The sequence below is a fragment of the Lathyrus oleraceus genome, chromosome 5, assembly GCF_024323335.1.
Source record: "Lathyrus oleraceus cultivar Zhongwan6 chromosome 5, CAAS_Psat_ZW6_1.0, whole genome shotgun sequence".
Taxonomy (NCBI): Eukaryota; Viridiplantae; Streptophyta; class Magnoliopsida; order Fabales; family Fabaceae; genus Lathyrus; species Lathyrus oleraceus.
Genome location: NC_066583.1, coordinates 302686447 through 302702799, shown reverse-complemented (window position 1 = coordinate 302702799; position 16353 = coordinate 302686447). Strand labels below are relative to the sequence as shown.

Here is a 16353-nt window from a genome sequence, read left to right as displayed (position 1 = left end):
ATTTTAAGCCCATAGAAAAAGTTATTCTAGGTGGAAGAAGTGAACATTTGACTTGGTACTTAGAAAATTTTCAAATATGTTTGATTTTACAAACTTCCACCTCAAAATTAATCATAACCCAAGCTTCAAATGGAAAAGTGTTTTACATGAAAGTTTTTCCCCTTGGTCTCACCTTTCCAAAAAATCCAATATCACCTTATTTAGCCAAATATTGAATGAGTTGCGCATGGCTTTTCTTCAAGGTTCCATTTGGATGAATCTCATGATCACTTTTCATTTCCAATTGCATGACTCCATGACACACTTTCAAAATTTCTCGTGATCAATTTTGGACCTTTTGATATCATTTGTTGGGCCTATCACACACCCATGCATCCATGCAAATGAGAATTACTATTTTTGACATTTTGATGGAAGTGTGTGGAAATCAATTGCATTGCCTATAAGTACAACCCCTTATGCTCAGAATTGGGGACACCTTGCCCAAGCTTTGATCCTGCAACCATACCCCTCACAATTAGAGGAAAAACTTGAAGGTTTTCAATTGAAAATCGAGTTTCAATTTCACTTCTGTTTTGAAGTTGAAACTCCAGGAATCCAAGCCCTTCCTTGATCCAATTCACTTCCTGCAAGCATCTGAAGTCAAGCCAAGGCCAATTGGAAGCAAGATCAAGCAAGATTCAGGCTCCCTCGAAGGTGATTTTTCAGAAACTTCATCTCTTCGATTCTCCCTCAATTCATTACCATTCTCTTTGATTTTTGGTTAGCTGAAGTCCTACCAATGTAGGCAACAAGATTGAGTTGCTCTGAGGTCAAATCGAAGCAACTCAGTTCATGATCCTCAAAATTCAAATCCCTGTATCTTTTGATATACTTGGAATTGGAGAAAATTGAGGCCAGATTTGAGCTCTTGAGCATTTTTTCTTTGAAATAGTGTCTTTGTTTTTCATTTTCCATTAAGATGAAAGTGGACCAGTCCGGTGAGGTTCACCGGAGAAGATGACTAGAGCCCTAGCTCCGGTGGTGTGTTGGCATGCCTCCTGACCATCTAATCATGTTTGAACATTTCAATGTGAGTCATTCCTTTGACTTGAGCCCACCATGGATAGCACGCGCGTGACCGTTAGATCTGCCACCTCAAATAATGAGGGAAATCTGATGACCCTTGTTTTTTGAATTCCTTTTTATTTTTTTATTTTTTATTTAATTGGTTTGTTTTTTTTTAATTCATATAAATTTCATTTTTAATCCAAAAAATATGGGATTGTCACCAAAAATCTTTAAATACTTTTCTCTTCCATATTCTGAATTAAAATTATTTTTTGGATTAATTTTGATATTTTTCATGAAATAAATGTTTTTGTGCATATTTTTAATTGTTTAAAAATACTTTTGACCTTTCGAGAATCATGAATTTTTTTGTCTAAGGTCCTTTAACCTTGTTTGACCTAGGATAAATCCCTTGGCCATTTATTTGGTGTTTTGAAGGGATTTGAGGTTTTGTCCAAATTAAAATGCTTTTTAATTCATTTTTAAATTGATTTTTAATTGATTAAATGTTTAAAAATATTATTGAGGCATTTTTATGGTCTTGTGATGTTTGAATTTCTGTTTGGGCCTTGGTCAAGGTTGATTTGACTTTTGTTGGATCAAAACCATTGGATTTAGGGGATTGATGAAATGTACATTTCATCTCCCAAAATGAATGGATGGTTTTGATTTGATGAATCTCCCAATTTGTGTTTCTATCCTCCCTCCTCTTCGTCTTCATCCCTATTATTTCCCATTCCCTCATTTGACCAATGAGATCTCTAATGTCTAAAGGCTAATCGATACATCAAAGACCTTGTGTCAGATGAATCGATACAAGTATGACTGAGATAAGCCTCTCCCTCTTGATCTTTTCTTTTAGTGTGTGGTATGTTTTAGGAGTTTGGTTCTTCATACCAAATCTCTAACATGCATTAACACCTAAATTTTGATTGCCCGACCTCAGATAGTTGTGACTTCTATATAAGTCCAATTACGATTGCTTAACATAGAGCTAAATTTGACCCTCAAGGCATACCATTCTAGTAAGTGAGATTGTAAGTCACACATTTTTCATGGCATTGTATGAAGACTTGAACTTTTTTCCTTTTATGAGAGCTAGTGACATACTTGTTGAATTATCTAAGTTGGAGCCCTTCTCATGGAAGATGTCTTGGTTTAAGGATTCATACTTGTGAATGAATGGTTGAGTGTTCTCCAAAGAATGACTTAATCAATTAAAATCACCACTAACACTTGACTAACTTTTAGTTAACATTTGACTAACTCTTGTTACTCTTGCTTTAATTTCAAGTCATTTACTATTATACAATTCAAATTTCAGTTCTTTATCATTCATTGCCATTTACATTTCATATAACTTGTTTATGTTTATGTCCTTTTCACTTTCCTTATTTTGAGCCATATCTTCTGATTGTATATATTGTTGGTGTGTTTTGATTTTGTTTGTGGTCTTAGGACCTTAAAATACCTAATAACAACAAAAACCCTAAAAAACATCTGGTGAACTGTTGATCTTGATATGAGCTTTTGGACTTAGAATTAGGCAACATTCCCTGTGCTAAAAGGACTTGGCCAATGCCAACATTCTGAGACTGAGCCTTCATCTGATACAAGCCTTGGGATTTGTTTGAATTCATCTGCTACTCTGTCTTTATGCTAATTGTTATTTTGACCTTGTGTCTAATACTTTGCTTTGAGTTGATCAAGGAATATTTCATCTGATACATTGGGAGATAATGAAGACTGCTAGCTATTGGATTTGCTTGCTTGGATGTGGCTATCTTTATTTGATGCCTTGATCTTCATGATATTTGGATATTGCTCATTGCTTATTGATTGTTGCTTGATTAAAGTCCAAGGGAAAATGAGTTTCTATATGACATTCTTGTCTGTTGGATTGCATCCCATTAGTAAGACCTTTTCAACCCTTAACTTTTAAATTTGTGCTTAGGATAGTCTCTTCTTCATCTCCTCCCACTTCTTAAATTTCAAAAGCTCTCCCCCCTTTCAAAAAATTTCTTTACTTGTGAACATACTTCCATCAACAATTGAACATCAATTAGACGTTACAAGCATTTTTGATGGGCCTTCTCTATTAGGGTACCTCCTCCGAAGTAACTGAGATCGCATTTGAAGTTCATCCGTTGTTTCTTCTGGTATATAGCCTAATCAGAAAGATCATCCTCTTTATGTACGTACACATTGTTCCCCATAAAGAAATGACTTTTAGTATAATACTTTGGAAATAACTCGACATATTGTCCCTCCACTCCTGTCCCCAACATCATAGACTGTGGCACGAGTCTCAGGGCCGACGAAGGCGACCTAAAAGAACCCATTCTCAAATGATTGTGGTAGCTTGGGAAGATGCCCAAAGCCACACACAACCAACTCAAAATAAATTAACCTTATACTAAATCCCTAAGCCGCAAAGCTACGACGACATTTAAAGAGATGGAAGAAAAAGGTCGCAAAAGGGTTTCCTTTCAAGTACTCACATCAATACTGGCAAACCTTCATGTATTCCCAACTTGCAGGATGCAGTTATGAAGGAAGCATCACCAGATGCTTCAGGACTTCTATCTCAAAAGTAGTGAAAGGTAAATGAAGACCGAAATGGTGAAAGTGCACTCGTAGAAGGGAATGACACAATCAACATACTGCATATCCTTTCATCTCAGTGGGGCCTAAGACTCTAAAATATGAAAATGGTTCGACTTTAGTAAATGCGTCATTAATACCACATAGTTTAGCAAAAACAAAAAACAATAGAGGAGTAAGTATAATCCACCCAAGAAGATGGAACACTCTTCTTGGAATTGTGAGCACTATTATGTGACTTTTTACTCATTATGCACTAACTTTTTAGATATAGAGAACTGGAACGCTAAAGAACAAGATAATTGCTAAACTGAGAAAAAGGCTTAAAGAAAGCAACAGTAATTCTTTAAAGACTATATTCTATTATTCAAAAGGAAATGTACCCTACCAAATACGTCAAATCACACGCACATAACACTCACGTGTTTCATTTCTCAAGAGTCGTAATGATGACACCACCGAAATGACGTTTGAAGTGTGGAACATTAAATGCACAAATTTCCTGAAGTGAAACACTTTCTTTTACCCTTCAAAACACAAAGGCGATATTGGTTGGCAGCCAAATCTAAAGTAAGAAACCCATGCATTGTCGAATAAAGACATATGCTTGATGACAACAGTCCAAGGTCGGTGATATCGACCCCGACCGACCATCTTAGGGGAGTATTAGTCCCTCAGAAATCTTCTTAGCACACATGAATTCTTTTGATGACGCTAACAAAGGTCTCAACTACAAGTATATCCAATGACTCTCCGCATTTCACTCATAAATAATAATGAGTTTGTTATTTCCTCTCTACTATATATTGAGAAGACGCCAAATTCAGATAACAAGTTTCAAATTCAATTTCACTTCTCTCTTCTCATCCACATACCGACTTGAATGTTAGAGTGTTAATCTTACATGTAAACCTCATTTTTAATGCGTTTGAAGCTTTAATCCACTATTACTCCTCAATCCATTCACATATCGTCTCTTGCAACTCTAAACATAACCTAACTCTGCCACTCGAGTAATAAGACTTTCAATTAAGTTGTTGTTGGGTGTATTTACATCTATTTAACTATATATTTTAAAACTTATTTTCAATATGAGACTTAAAATTTTAAAATCCGGTGCTAATGTCTAATTACCCTTCTTCACACATAATAATTGGATAAACTAATTCTATGCTACTTAACACTCCACAAAAATCATTTTCCAAGATAACTTTGCCAAACATCTTTAACTACTACATGACAATGACAACACATGAATGCATGATGATCATAGAAACACGAAGACATCTAGGAAATCATCCAAAGGAACATTTGAATTCTTGCATGGCTGTTAAATGGAAAATTCAGTAAAAATAACGAATAATGAATTTTAGTTTTTTTAATAGAAAAAACATAAAAATAATATAAACCCCCCCGGAGCAATTCGCGTTGGTTTGGTCGTCCCTATGGCAATAGCACCGCGTTTTTTCATCTCTGTTCAACTCCGTTTACCAGTCGCTTCCATTCTATTGCTTCACTTTCTTTTATTATCTCTTCCTCTCTTTTTACTATCATTACAACAACTTCATGCTCTTTTGAGGTATCAACGCTTCTTTCTCCATGCATCAGATTTTCCATAACAACCTAACCAACGCTATGGATTCCAAGAAGCTTCGAAGAAAACCTAAACTCGAGCGTCGTAATGCTCTCAAGTACTTCGATTACGACGCGGGATCATCTTCCTCTTTCTCTTCCTCGGATGATTCATCTGGTTCACTATATACTCGTTCAATGGAGTTATATGATCGTACTAGCTTCCGTATTGAAGGGGTTGAAGGTGAGCTCGATCGGATTTGCAGGAGTTTGGGACTTTCTGGACCGGAGGATTTTGCTATTCCGGCGGCTGCATGGGAGGCTATGAAGATTCGGTACTCTTCGGATAGTCTTCCGAGTTTGAAGCTTGAAGAGGTTGATTTTCAGGAGAAGGTAAATGAGGTGAGAGAATCAGAGGAGGAGGAAGGTAAATTGGATGTGAAATACGAAGATACGGATACAGATAGGGGTAGGGTTACGGATGAGGTTGCTGAGACTGTTGTTGTTGCTGCTAGTGATGGTGGTGGTGGTTGGGGTATCAATGGAATTCATCCACCTATGATTAAGGCACCGGAATTGGCTCCGGTAAGGGAAGGGGAAGAAGGGGTTTTGAACGGGGAAGTGGTGGAGAAAGAAGGTGAGGAAGTTGGTATTAATAGGGTGAGTTTGAAGAGAGAAGAGGAAGAGGGGGTGGTGGATAATACGGATATGATTGTTGAGATTGTTGTTGGCCTTTCAGAGTCATCTTTGTTTAGTACTACTTCCAACGAAGATGATTTATCTAACACTGTCGTGGAACCTTGGTCCAATAATTTGTCTCCTAATGGGAGAATTAAGCGTATTATTACCCCTGGATGCTGGCAAAAGGGTCATTTTTTGGGTGGTGGTTCGTTTGGATCTGTCTATGAAGGAATTTCTGAGTAAGTGTAATCAAATTCAAATCCCTTTTCTTTCAACTTTACTTTCGCATGTGTGTTCATGTATTCTGTCACTTTGCTATAAAAGTTGTAATTTAGCATATGAGCGTGATAGTTAAGAAAATTCCATATTTGAATCACGAATGAGACAGTGTTGTTGATGATGGATGGCGGCAGTCCATGGCGAAGAGCCAAAATTTCGCCATACCGACTGCTTCGTGGCGCAACTATAGCGGATTGTGGCGGAAAACCCACAATATCGGCAGATATTTACCATTGCGGCGAGCTCAAAAACCGCCACGTATATCTGCCACAGCACCACCATGGTGGATATTTGATGACACTGGTTGAGGAATTTATGATTGGGAAGATTAATTCATTTCAAGAATATTGCTGTGGGGGTTATTTGGATTTGAAGATAAAAATAGCAATACTTTGCTGTTGTCTGTTGCTACCCTTTCAATATACTGGAATGAACACTTTTGGTTAAAGGAGGATGCAAGAAATATACTCTTTTCTGATTTACTACCATTTATTCTATGGAATTTTCAATTTCAAAATTATGGGTATCTAACTGTTATAATGAGTAGAATAAGAAAGGGGATGAGCTACTTGAATCTGACAGGTCAGTTTATGTTTGACTAATTACTCAGAAATTGTCAGTTTATGTTTGACTAATTACTCAGAAATTGTCAGTTTATGTTTGACTAATTACTCAGAAATTGTCAGTTTATATCCTCATATATTAGGAAGGGTTCATGAACTCTCCAAGTTCTAGTGCTTTCTTTTCACGAAGACCTCCTTAAGAAATATATCGGATTGTTCGACCTTATCCAATGTGTAATTTTCTCTATACCTATGTATAACCATCCTTTGTTCTATGTGTGGGGTTCATCCCTTTGCGTCTAGTCTTGTACGTTTGATGTGAGATGAAAACCATTATTTCGAAGGGTGTGATCCCTTTCTATTACTTCTTTTGGTATTTCTTTGTCTCCAAGGTTTCCCTCGAATACACTGTTTTAATAAACTTTGCTATTAGCCTTTTACTGACAGATGATTTCTGGAGTGCAATTACATTAATGTCCTATTGGTTATCCTGATTAGGAAATGTATTTGAGCTTTAACACCCCTTAACTGAAAGGGGAATTAGGTTGTCCCTGCATGATATATATTCAGTGACAGAGACGGCTTCAGTTAAATGGGCAATATCATATGTATTTAAAACTATACTAAATGAAAACTTTAGAAAAATGTAATGATGCAAGGGAGCTACATTTTGGGAGGGCAAGGATACTGTAATTGCTATTTAATGCTAGTTTACTTGTCAAAATTAACAAAGTCTCAGGATTATTTCAAATTTAGCATCTTCCTAAGCTGCTTATAGTAAGGTACGGAGTATAAGTTATCATCCAATGTTTTTCATTCAAGTTGAAAGGGAGCCCTGAGTCGTGATGCAATAATGGCAAAATACCATTTTTGGTATATCCTTGGGTTCAGATTGGTCACTTAATTATTTTTCGTGTCAGATTGGTCCCTTAACTCTTTAAAACATATTATTGTTAGTCTTTTTCGTCTAATTAGCGACGGAAAAATTCAAAAGTCGGTCGTTAAATTCGTCGCCAATTAGACAAAAAGGACCAACATGACACGTTTTAAAGAGTTAAGTGAACAATCTGATACGAAAAATAATTAAGAGACCAATCTAAACCCAAAGTATAGTTAAGGGAACAAAAAGGGTATTTTGCCTACAATAATTGAAGTTACTGCCGCCATGATTAAGATGTCACAAGTTTGAGCTGTCAAATCAGTCTTTGGCAGATGAGTTTGACCCTTCTTCCGATCTTGCCACAGTGGGAGATTTATAGCTCCAAGTTACCCGCCCCTATTTTAACTTGAGTTGCTGCTTTTTGGTTTTGTATGTATAAAGCTCAAGAACAAAGCATTTTTCAGTGTGATGATTGTACTGATTATTTACCTGTCTATTTTATGTTATAAGTGATAACTTCTAACATGTTATGCACATCTTCTGAATCACTGCAGCGATGGATTCTTTTTTGCTGTAAAAGAAGTTTCATTGCTTGATCAAGGGGATCAGGGAAAACAAAGTGTCTATCAGCTGGAGCAGGTGACAGGCTTACGGCTTTTATTATTTTATCACCTATAATACCTTACTTTTCCAATATTGAGCATCCTATGATGAAGAAGAAATAAGAAGTTTTCTTACATATATATAATGCCATTATAGGCAATATGTCAGAATTGTTTGAGAGGTTGTTGTCTCCTACTCTCCTTTATGTCTCTCCTACTATGTTTATTTTCTCACATTCATTCTCTTTTCTCTCAGGAAATTGCACTTTTGAGTCGTTTTGAACATGATAATATAGTTCAATACTATGGCACTGAAATGGTATGGTACTTTCTTCTTATCCAGTCTTTGTCTTCTTCTTTCGCGCTCACTTGGGTACTTTCTTGTCATTTACCATTGTTGAATACAAGGTAGTTAAAATTGCGTAAAATTCGAAAGGAGAAGTAAAATCTTAAATCGTGGAATCGTAACACTAATAGTAAAATTTTACAAAATTCTAAAACTCATGCTTAGGCATATATATGCATATAAAATCGCATTAGCAAGAGAAAAAAACCCTTAAATCACTTAAAATACTTATATTAATTTAAATTTATTCATAAGCATAATCATATAAATAAGCATAATCATATAAATTTAAATTCATAAGCGTAGTTCACAAGTAAGATAATTAAAACCTCAAATCACACTTCAAATACTTATATTAATTTAAATTTATTCATAAGCATAATCATATAAATGTTTCAAAGATCATAAAATTATACAATTTAACTATTAACAGGAGTGATTCTACCTGATTCCACCAAATAGGATTATGCATATAGTCATAATCACTGAGCGAAAGCATAATTGTAAAACGATGGGATTTTACAAGTCAAATTGGGATTTTGACTACCATGGTTAACTACCATGGATTTTACAATTCAAATCAGGATTTTAACTAATATGGTTGAATATGTGTTGAATATGGTTGAATATGAGTAAAGCTTGAAAGGTCCTTGTGCATCTCGAGCTTTTTACAATATTTTCAATACAAGTAAAATGTTTGTGGATAGAGTTTGTGTACGGCATCATGACAGGCATGACTGTCACACTCTTAGGTTAATTGATGGGGTTGAATGGGTACGACCCTCGACATCAAAATTAAGTTAACTCGTTTGCAAATCGTTTCTGTATAAACTTGAGTAGACTTGTATAGACTCACATACACGAGTTTGGGGATAATTGTCTACAACTTAATGTTTATTTTCCCTCAGACATGACTAGACAACGGTTCAGTGTTAAAAAAAACCTAAAATGAAACAGCTGAATGATAGGGCTCTATATAGGGGACAAAAGCATTAACATCACACACAGGTATTGTACTTGACTCCACATGCGTGTTTACTGTTGTATTGAGTCTCAACCCCATAGATTGTAGCATAATGAAGTTACGATTAACAAGTTTGAAAGCTCGAACAAACAAACCCATCATTGTTGAATGAATCTAACAGGCCTATGCGGTGAATGAATCCAACTCTAATGAGTTGAAACCTAACTATATCAAGCTGAATCCAGCTCCAAAAAAGAGAACCCAGCCCCACCGTCATTCTCAAGTAATTTTGAACTTGCAATTTATCAATTGTCTATTGATTTAGAACTTATTATACTCTTTTTCCATCCTGAACCGTGAACCTATATTGTGATTTTTAATTGTGATGCTATGTTTGTGGCCTGGACCTATGAGACCGTCATAGTCTAATTTATAGATTGCTTACAAAATATTTAACTTTTATGTTAAGTAAACTCTCACGACATTATGAGTCAAATTTATAAAGATTCCACAAATTTAAAAAAGTCTTTTGAGGTTAACAATCGTTAGGAATCCCCCCTTCATTGTGGTCTGCCTCTAGTCACCTAATGGTGGCATTTGACTTGCCTTCATTTCATTCTCCAACACTTTCAAGTGTTGGGTTTGAAGGGATGGATTTAGTTCCACATTGCTTAGAGATATCGCATGTGTAATGTTTATAAAGTTTGGACTGCCCTCGCCTTACAAGCCGATTTTGTTAGGGTGAGTTAGCATTTTAAGATGATATCAGGCTATATCCTAGATCTATTGCTGGGCTTCCCACATTGTCCACGCTTCAGGCTCATTGAGACCTGAGCTTGAAGAGATGTGTTGGGAATTCCACCTTCATTGGTCCGCTTCTAGTTGTCTAATTGCGGCATTTGACTTGCCTTCATTGCAGCCTCCAACACCTTTATTGTGTTGGGTTTTAAAGAGTGGATTTAGTCCCATATTGTTTAGAGATATGGTCTTAGTAGTGTTTATAAAGCTTGGGCAACCCTCACCTTCCAAGCCAATTTAAAGCTGATTTTATAAGGATGAGTTAAGCCCAACCCAAGTTTTAAGAAAAACCTAGATGATAAGCAATGAACTGTGGCATGGAACTACAAGCCCATCTTAATTTTAATTTTTAGTCCCACATTGCTTAGAGATATGACCTGTGTAGTGTTGATAAAACACGAGCACCCCTCACTACAGGCCGGTTTTGAAAGTATGAGTTAGGCCAACCCAAATTTTACGAAAAACCTAGGTGATAAGCAATGAAATGTGGCATGGAGCTACAAGCCCGTCTTAATTTTATTTATACTTTGTCTACAAAATATTTAAATTTTGTATTGAGTAAACTCTTGAGTTTGACAACCTTAATGATAGGGAATGAAAAGTAGTCTATTTATTTTTAATACAAAGGATCCACCAGAGTACAAGACTACAATAACTAGCGAGATGAATTTGTACATCTAACAGAGTAAGCTCATGAATTAAAATGAGATTTGTTCTTTATATCCTGCTTGATGTTATTGCAGGATGAATCCAAGCTTCATATCTTTATTGAGCTTGTAACCAAAGGTTCTCTTAGAAGCCTCTATCAGAGGTATACTCTCCGAGATTCCCAAGTATCTGCCTATACAAGACAGATTCTGCATGGTTTGAAGTATCTTCACGATCAAAATGTGGTTCACAGGTGACTCCAGATTTTGTATTTTAATGTAATTTGTTTTATTATATGCATACATGGTTGCTAATTTTGTGTTAATTCTAGTCTTGCATCATATGGTATGGTTCCCATTTCTCGAGTAATGCTGTCAAAGGTGGGGACTATGGTTCTTGTTTTCCTTGCTTCAAATGAACTTTCATTTTTTATCAATGTTTCATCCTTGCAATATAAATATTCTTTGTAAATATTTCAATTTTGCTTGCTCTTAAATAACTTTAATATAAATTCGTTGCAAATAACTTGATGTATCTGTTTGACTTTTTCTTCTTTGATGTATTTGTTTTATTTTTTCTTCTTGGTATTTAGATTTCCCCATGGCAATATTGCTTCATTTTCATCGCTTAGTATTTGTGGTAGACATATTAGTTTTTATCAGTTTTTTATTACATTGAGCTTTGAATGCGAATTTTCTAATGATTAAAGAAGGAAAATTATGTTTATCAATATCAGAATTAGGTAAGAGTAAGAGGTGGCATAGTTACAATGCAATTTGGATTTTCAGTTTTGGAACTTTTAATTGGTAGAGTTTTTTCTTTCGGTTAAGCCAATCATGTCTATGAGATCTTCTCTGCATTCCTCTATCAGTAATGTCTTTGAGCTTTTTTCTGCATGCCAGTATCAGTTATGTAAATAGGATGAAGCAATCATCATTAACATAATCTAACTATGTCTCCCCAATTTAAGGGATATCAAATGTGCAAATATATTGGTGCATGCAAGTGGATCTGTCAAACTTGCAGATTTTGGGTTAGCAAAGGTATTCCTTAGTTTATACTTCTCTTTCTAGGGCATTTATTTCTTCAACATCTTAATTTCAGTTATAGATATCTGAGCAATGTGCAACTACTTACAATTCCCATTTTCTGATATTGCTATATAAATTGCTTTCAGGCAACCAAGTTGAATGATGTTAAATCATGCAAGGGGACAGCATTCTGGATGGCCCCTGAGGTTTGCCTTCAATCTTAACTTATGAACGGAAATACTGAATAATGGTTCAAATTTTCAAATTTATTTCATGGAGTGTACATGGGTCCAACTACTAAATAGTTTAATCAACAGCATTAAATGAAATTAAATTGCCTTACAATCATCATAAACTGTGAGTCTAAAACAATAAATGCTTCTGCTTATCTGTGAAGTTGGTGGTATCCCCCACGTAGAATTCAAAGAAATCATTAGAGCGTCAAAAATAATATTCATAGAAACATGAGCATTTATTGTGCTAGATAAGTTGAAACAATGAAACTCTAGCAAGTTGAATTTATACATTTGTCTCTTGCTTTATCCCATTTATTTTCCACGAGACTTGATCAATGGGATGAACAGATTGATATAGTTATTGATAGTGAGGTAGCAATCACATGTAATCTGTTTCAAGAATTCATTGTCACAAACTTATAATTGGTATTGACAAAACAATTAGCTAAAGCTATTCCTCCCATAGTAAACCAAAAGAAAATGAAATTAAGGGCTGCCTTTGTAGTGGGAGATTATATTGTGTCTATGTAGTGATTAGAGATTTTTCAAACTAGAAGGTTAGGTTTAAACTTTCTAAAATCATCTTACTTGGTGTTTGATCTTTTAATTTCTTGATAACATAGCTATTGATTGTTGTATTTAGTGAAACTAGAGTTTTTTGAGAAATGTGTGCACTAAACACAGCTGTTTTGTTTATATGTACCTGATGCATGGTAATCACATTTTATACCTCATCAATGCAATGCACACACGGTGAAAAATGAGTTTATATTCTACTACACTTTTCAGCAAGCTGGAACAGATATCATGTGCACAAAGTTTGTTAAAATATGTTCAACCCGAGGTCCACTATGAGATTTAGTAAATATACCCACTAATTGTTGATTGAAATTGACAACCAATTGTGATTTTTCTCTAATTAAAAGTAACGCTTTTCTCATAAAACGTCGCACAATTTATGTGTTTGGTCCTTTCATTTAAAACAAAGTTGAGAGCAATATGTAGAGAAGCTTGATCATCTCAGATTGTTTTCGTGCTCATGGCGTCTCCTAGTTGAAGTTCTTGAAGTAACTATTTTAGCGACACAAGTTGTAATGTTGTTATCACCATGGCACTGTATTCTACCTCAACACAAGATATAGCAGCGTTTTCCTAGGATTTTGAGATTGGACATGTGAAGAATGAGCTTTTATTCTAATTCATATTAATTATTAATCATGAATATGCAGGTTGTGAAAGGAAAGAACAAAGGTTATGGGCTTCCAGCTGATATTTGGAGTCTGGGATGCACTGTGCTAGAGATGCTAACGGGACAAATTCCATACTCCAATTTGGAATGTGTATGTGTCATATTATTTGCTATTTTTACTCTCATTTCCATTGGCAGGTGACAGTAAGAGTGATTATATATAACCCCTTATTATGTTTCTCCTTTTCTGTATTAAGGGAGAGCTCGTAAATTTTCACAACTTCAGTTTGGATTTTAACTCCTCTCCCGGTCTTTTTTGGTTCACGTTGTTGCCTCTTCAGAAGTATTTGCTTTTGCAGTGTTGTCAACCATTATTAAACAGTTCAGGCTATCCACTCTGATTCAAATTCCCAATTTTCCTGCTATTCATCTGTAAATTAAATTGTGGATTTTGTTTGTGTTCTATGTCCCGTGTTTCCTATAATATAGAAATGTTGGTTGGTTCTTATAGTTACATAAACAAAATCGATACTTTCCCATGAAATATTGAATATATCTATAATAACAGCTATCAAAATTGCATTAATGCTGGTTATGGCTTTTGATTGATCTCTGCTAACTGCAGATGCAGGCAATATTTAGAATTGGAAAAGGTGTGCTACCTCCTATTCCTGATACTCTTTCAAGAGATGCAAAAGATTTTATCATGCAGTGCCTTCAAGTTAATCCCGATGGTCGCCCTACTGCTGCTCAACTCTTAAACCATCCGTTTCTCCAAAGGCCACTTTCACAGTCTTCATCTCCTTACATTCATGGCAGAAGGGGTTAAACATTGTCATCTTCAACCATGAAACATAATGAAGGTGAAAATTGTTACAATGCATCTCACTTTGATACTCTCTTTTACTCTTTATATCATGATGACACCAGAATCTTATAGACAACTGTTTTCATAGCTTTCATAAGAGTTCCTATTCATAACTAATGAGTAATGAGGTAAACACAATACCTAAGATGCTTGAAATGCCAGGTTTGGTTTTCAGGTTGCACATAGAATTTCTATATTTGAATTCGGTGGGGTTCAAATGTGATTTCACTCTTATTTTGAGGTAAGTTTCTTTACGGGTGGCAAACGAGTCCACCCCGCAAAAGCCCGCCAAAAAACGGGGCGGGAGTGAACATAGTAGAGGGTGCGGGCCTAAAATCTTGGCCCACCCCGTAAAAAAGTGAGGGCGGGGCGGATCGGACTGACGGGCCTGCACCCTTAAAGCCTAAAAGTTGCAAAAATTCATGGTAATGCCCGCCCACGCAAAAGCCCGCTAAGAAACAGGGCGAGGCGGGCATAGTAGAGGTTGCGAGTCTAAAATCTTGACTCAGTCCGCGAAAAAAATGCTGGCAAAAACAGGCATGCCCTTTGGAATGTTTTAACCTGTCTCGTGGAATTCTCGAATGATAAGCTATATTGTTTGCATCTCTTTGGAAAAATCTTTGTAACATGGGTTAAATTTACATCTTTCAATGGGTTTATTTGATTATTTTACTCTTGCATAGTATGTAGCAATGCAATATTTCCAATTTCCACTCTTAAAATTGCCGAAGTTGATCCGGGATCCATTTTTGCAGCAATTGTTACTTTGCTCATGTTGTGGCATTCAGAGTTTGCTTGCTTGTTTACAACTCAAGTAGATTTTTAGGCGCTGCTTCTGCTCAAATGATATGAGCCCCACAGAACCAAAGCTATCAACTCGTCAAAGTGCTTATGGATACTTGTGCTCAATATGTATTTGTCCATTTACTCCATGATGATTTGTTCATTGTAGCAACGACAACATATCAACGTCAAGCTGAGAAAAGTTACCCCCACCTTTCCCTCTAATGAGCTAAACTATGAAACAAGTCCACCGGGTTTAGCTTTGGGGACAATAGTAGCAAGAAATGGATAACCATTCTGATTGTACATATTTATTAGCATGCCATTTTTTGTGTATATGTATATTACAAAGTCGTGTTTTTTTACAATTTTCTTTTGTTTGAATCCATGTTTAGTGTTTCTCATTTGGTTGAATATAGTGAATTATTCGGTTCAGAATTTCATATAATTGACTGATGCATCAAGGAAGATTCTGTTGGTTTTTTGAGTTGTTTTTGTGTAGTGCGTTATTACTTCTCTGAACCCTCCCGGGCTGCAGGAGTTTTGTTTACATCACCAAAATACTCAATGCACTCCTTGCACTGTCTCTGAAAATTTGATATATTTATTTTACAACTCTGAAAATTTGATCTTATGAGAGGACCAATGGATAAAAATGAATGGACTATATTTTGATTTAACACTCAAACTGTGAGAAATTTGGCTAGGGTTCATTACTAGTTGAGAAATTAAAGAGTTCACATGGTACAAATTGGCCACTGCAATTCGATCATACTCTTAGTAATTATATGAAACTTGCAAAATAATAAAATGTTATCCAAAATTTGAGCCAGAACATTGTCCTTAAAGATTTTTTCTGACTCATGTGTGCAAATTTCTCATGATACAACTGCCTTTCAAAGATCACATGAAGATGTAAAAGAACAATTAAATATAAAGAGAAAAAATATTTTTTCTGACTCATGTGTGCAAATTTCTCATGATACAACTGCCTTTCAAAGATCACATGAAGATGTAAAAGAACAATTAAATATAAAGAGAAAAAATATGGAATTATTTCACATTCTAATAAATATGTTAAATTAAAATATGAAGAATAGTTCTAATAAATAATATTGATGAAAGGGTGTTTCTCTTACGATGTAAGCCCAAATTTCAATAAATGCTAATAATTTTCGTATTGGATCGGTTCATATCAAATTTTACTCTATTTTTAAATGAGTCATTTATAGTCTTTAAATGGCCCAATCATAAGTGTA

The 16353-nt window shown here is 35.4% G+C and overlaps 1 protein-coding gene across 1 annotated transcript; it reads left to right on the top strand.

Moving 5' to 3' along the window:
• Nucleotides 1-4940: 4940 nt before the first annotated feature.
• On the top strand, nt 4941-15578 carry LOC127084134 (mitogen-activated protein kinase kinase kinase 1). The gene is made up of 9 exons (XM_051024536.1): nt 4941-6146; nt 8184-8268; nt 8488-8550; nt 11083-11240; nt 11958-12030; nt 12165-12224; nt 13484-13594; nt 14069-14306; nt 15067-15578. The coding sequence occupies exons 1-8, from the start codon at nt 5254-5256 to the stop codon at nt 14270-14272; spliced, it is 1647 nt and encodes a 548-aa protein (XP_050880493.1). The 5' UTR covers nt 4941-5253; the 3' UTR covers nt 14273-14306; nt 15067-15578.
• Nucleotides 15579-16353: the final 775 nt, after the last annotated feature.

Coding starts and splice junctions, on each gene's coding strand:
- LOC127084134 (XM_051024536.1), top strand. CDS start 5,254: ATGCATCAGATTTTCCATAACAACCTAACCAACGCTATGGATTCCAAG. Junction 8,269..8,487: donor GTGTCTATCAGCTGGAGCAG/GTGACAGGCTTA, acceptor CTTTTCTCTCAG/GAAATTGCACTTTTGAGTCG. Junction 8,551..11,082: donor AATACTATGGCACTGAAATG/GTATGGTACTTT, acceptor ATGTTATTGCAG/GATGAATCCAAGCTTCATAT.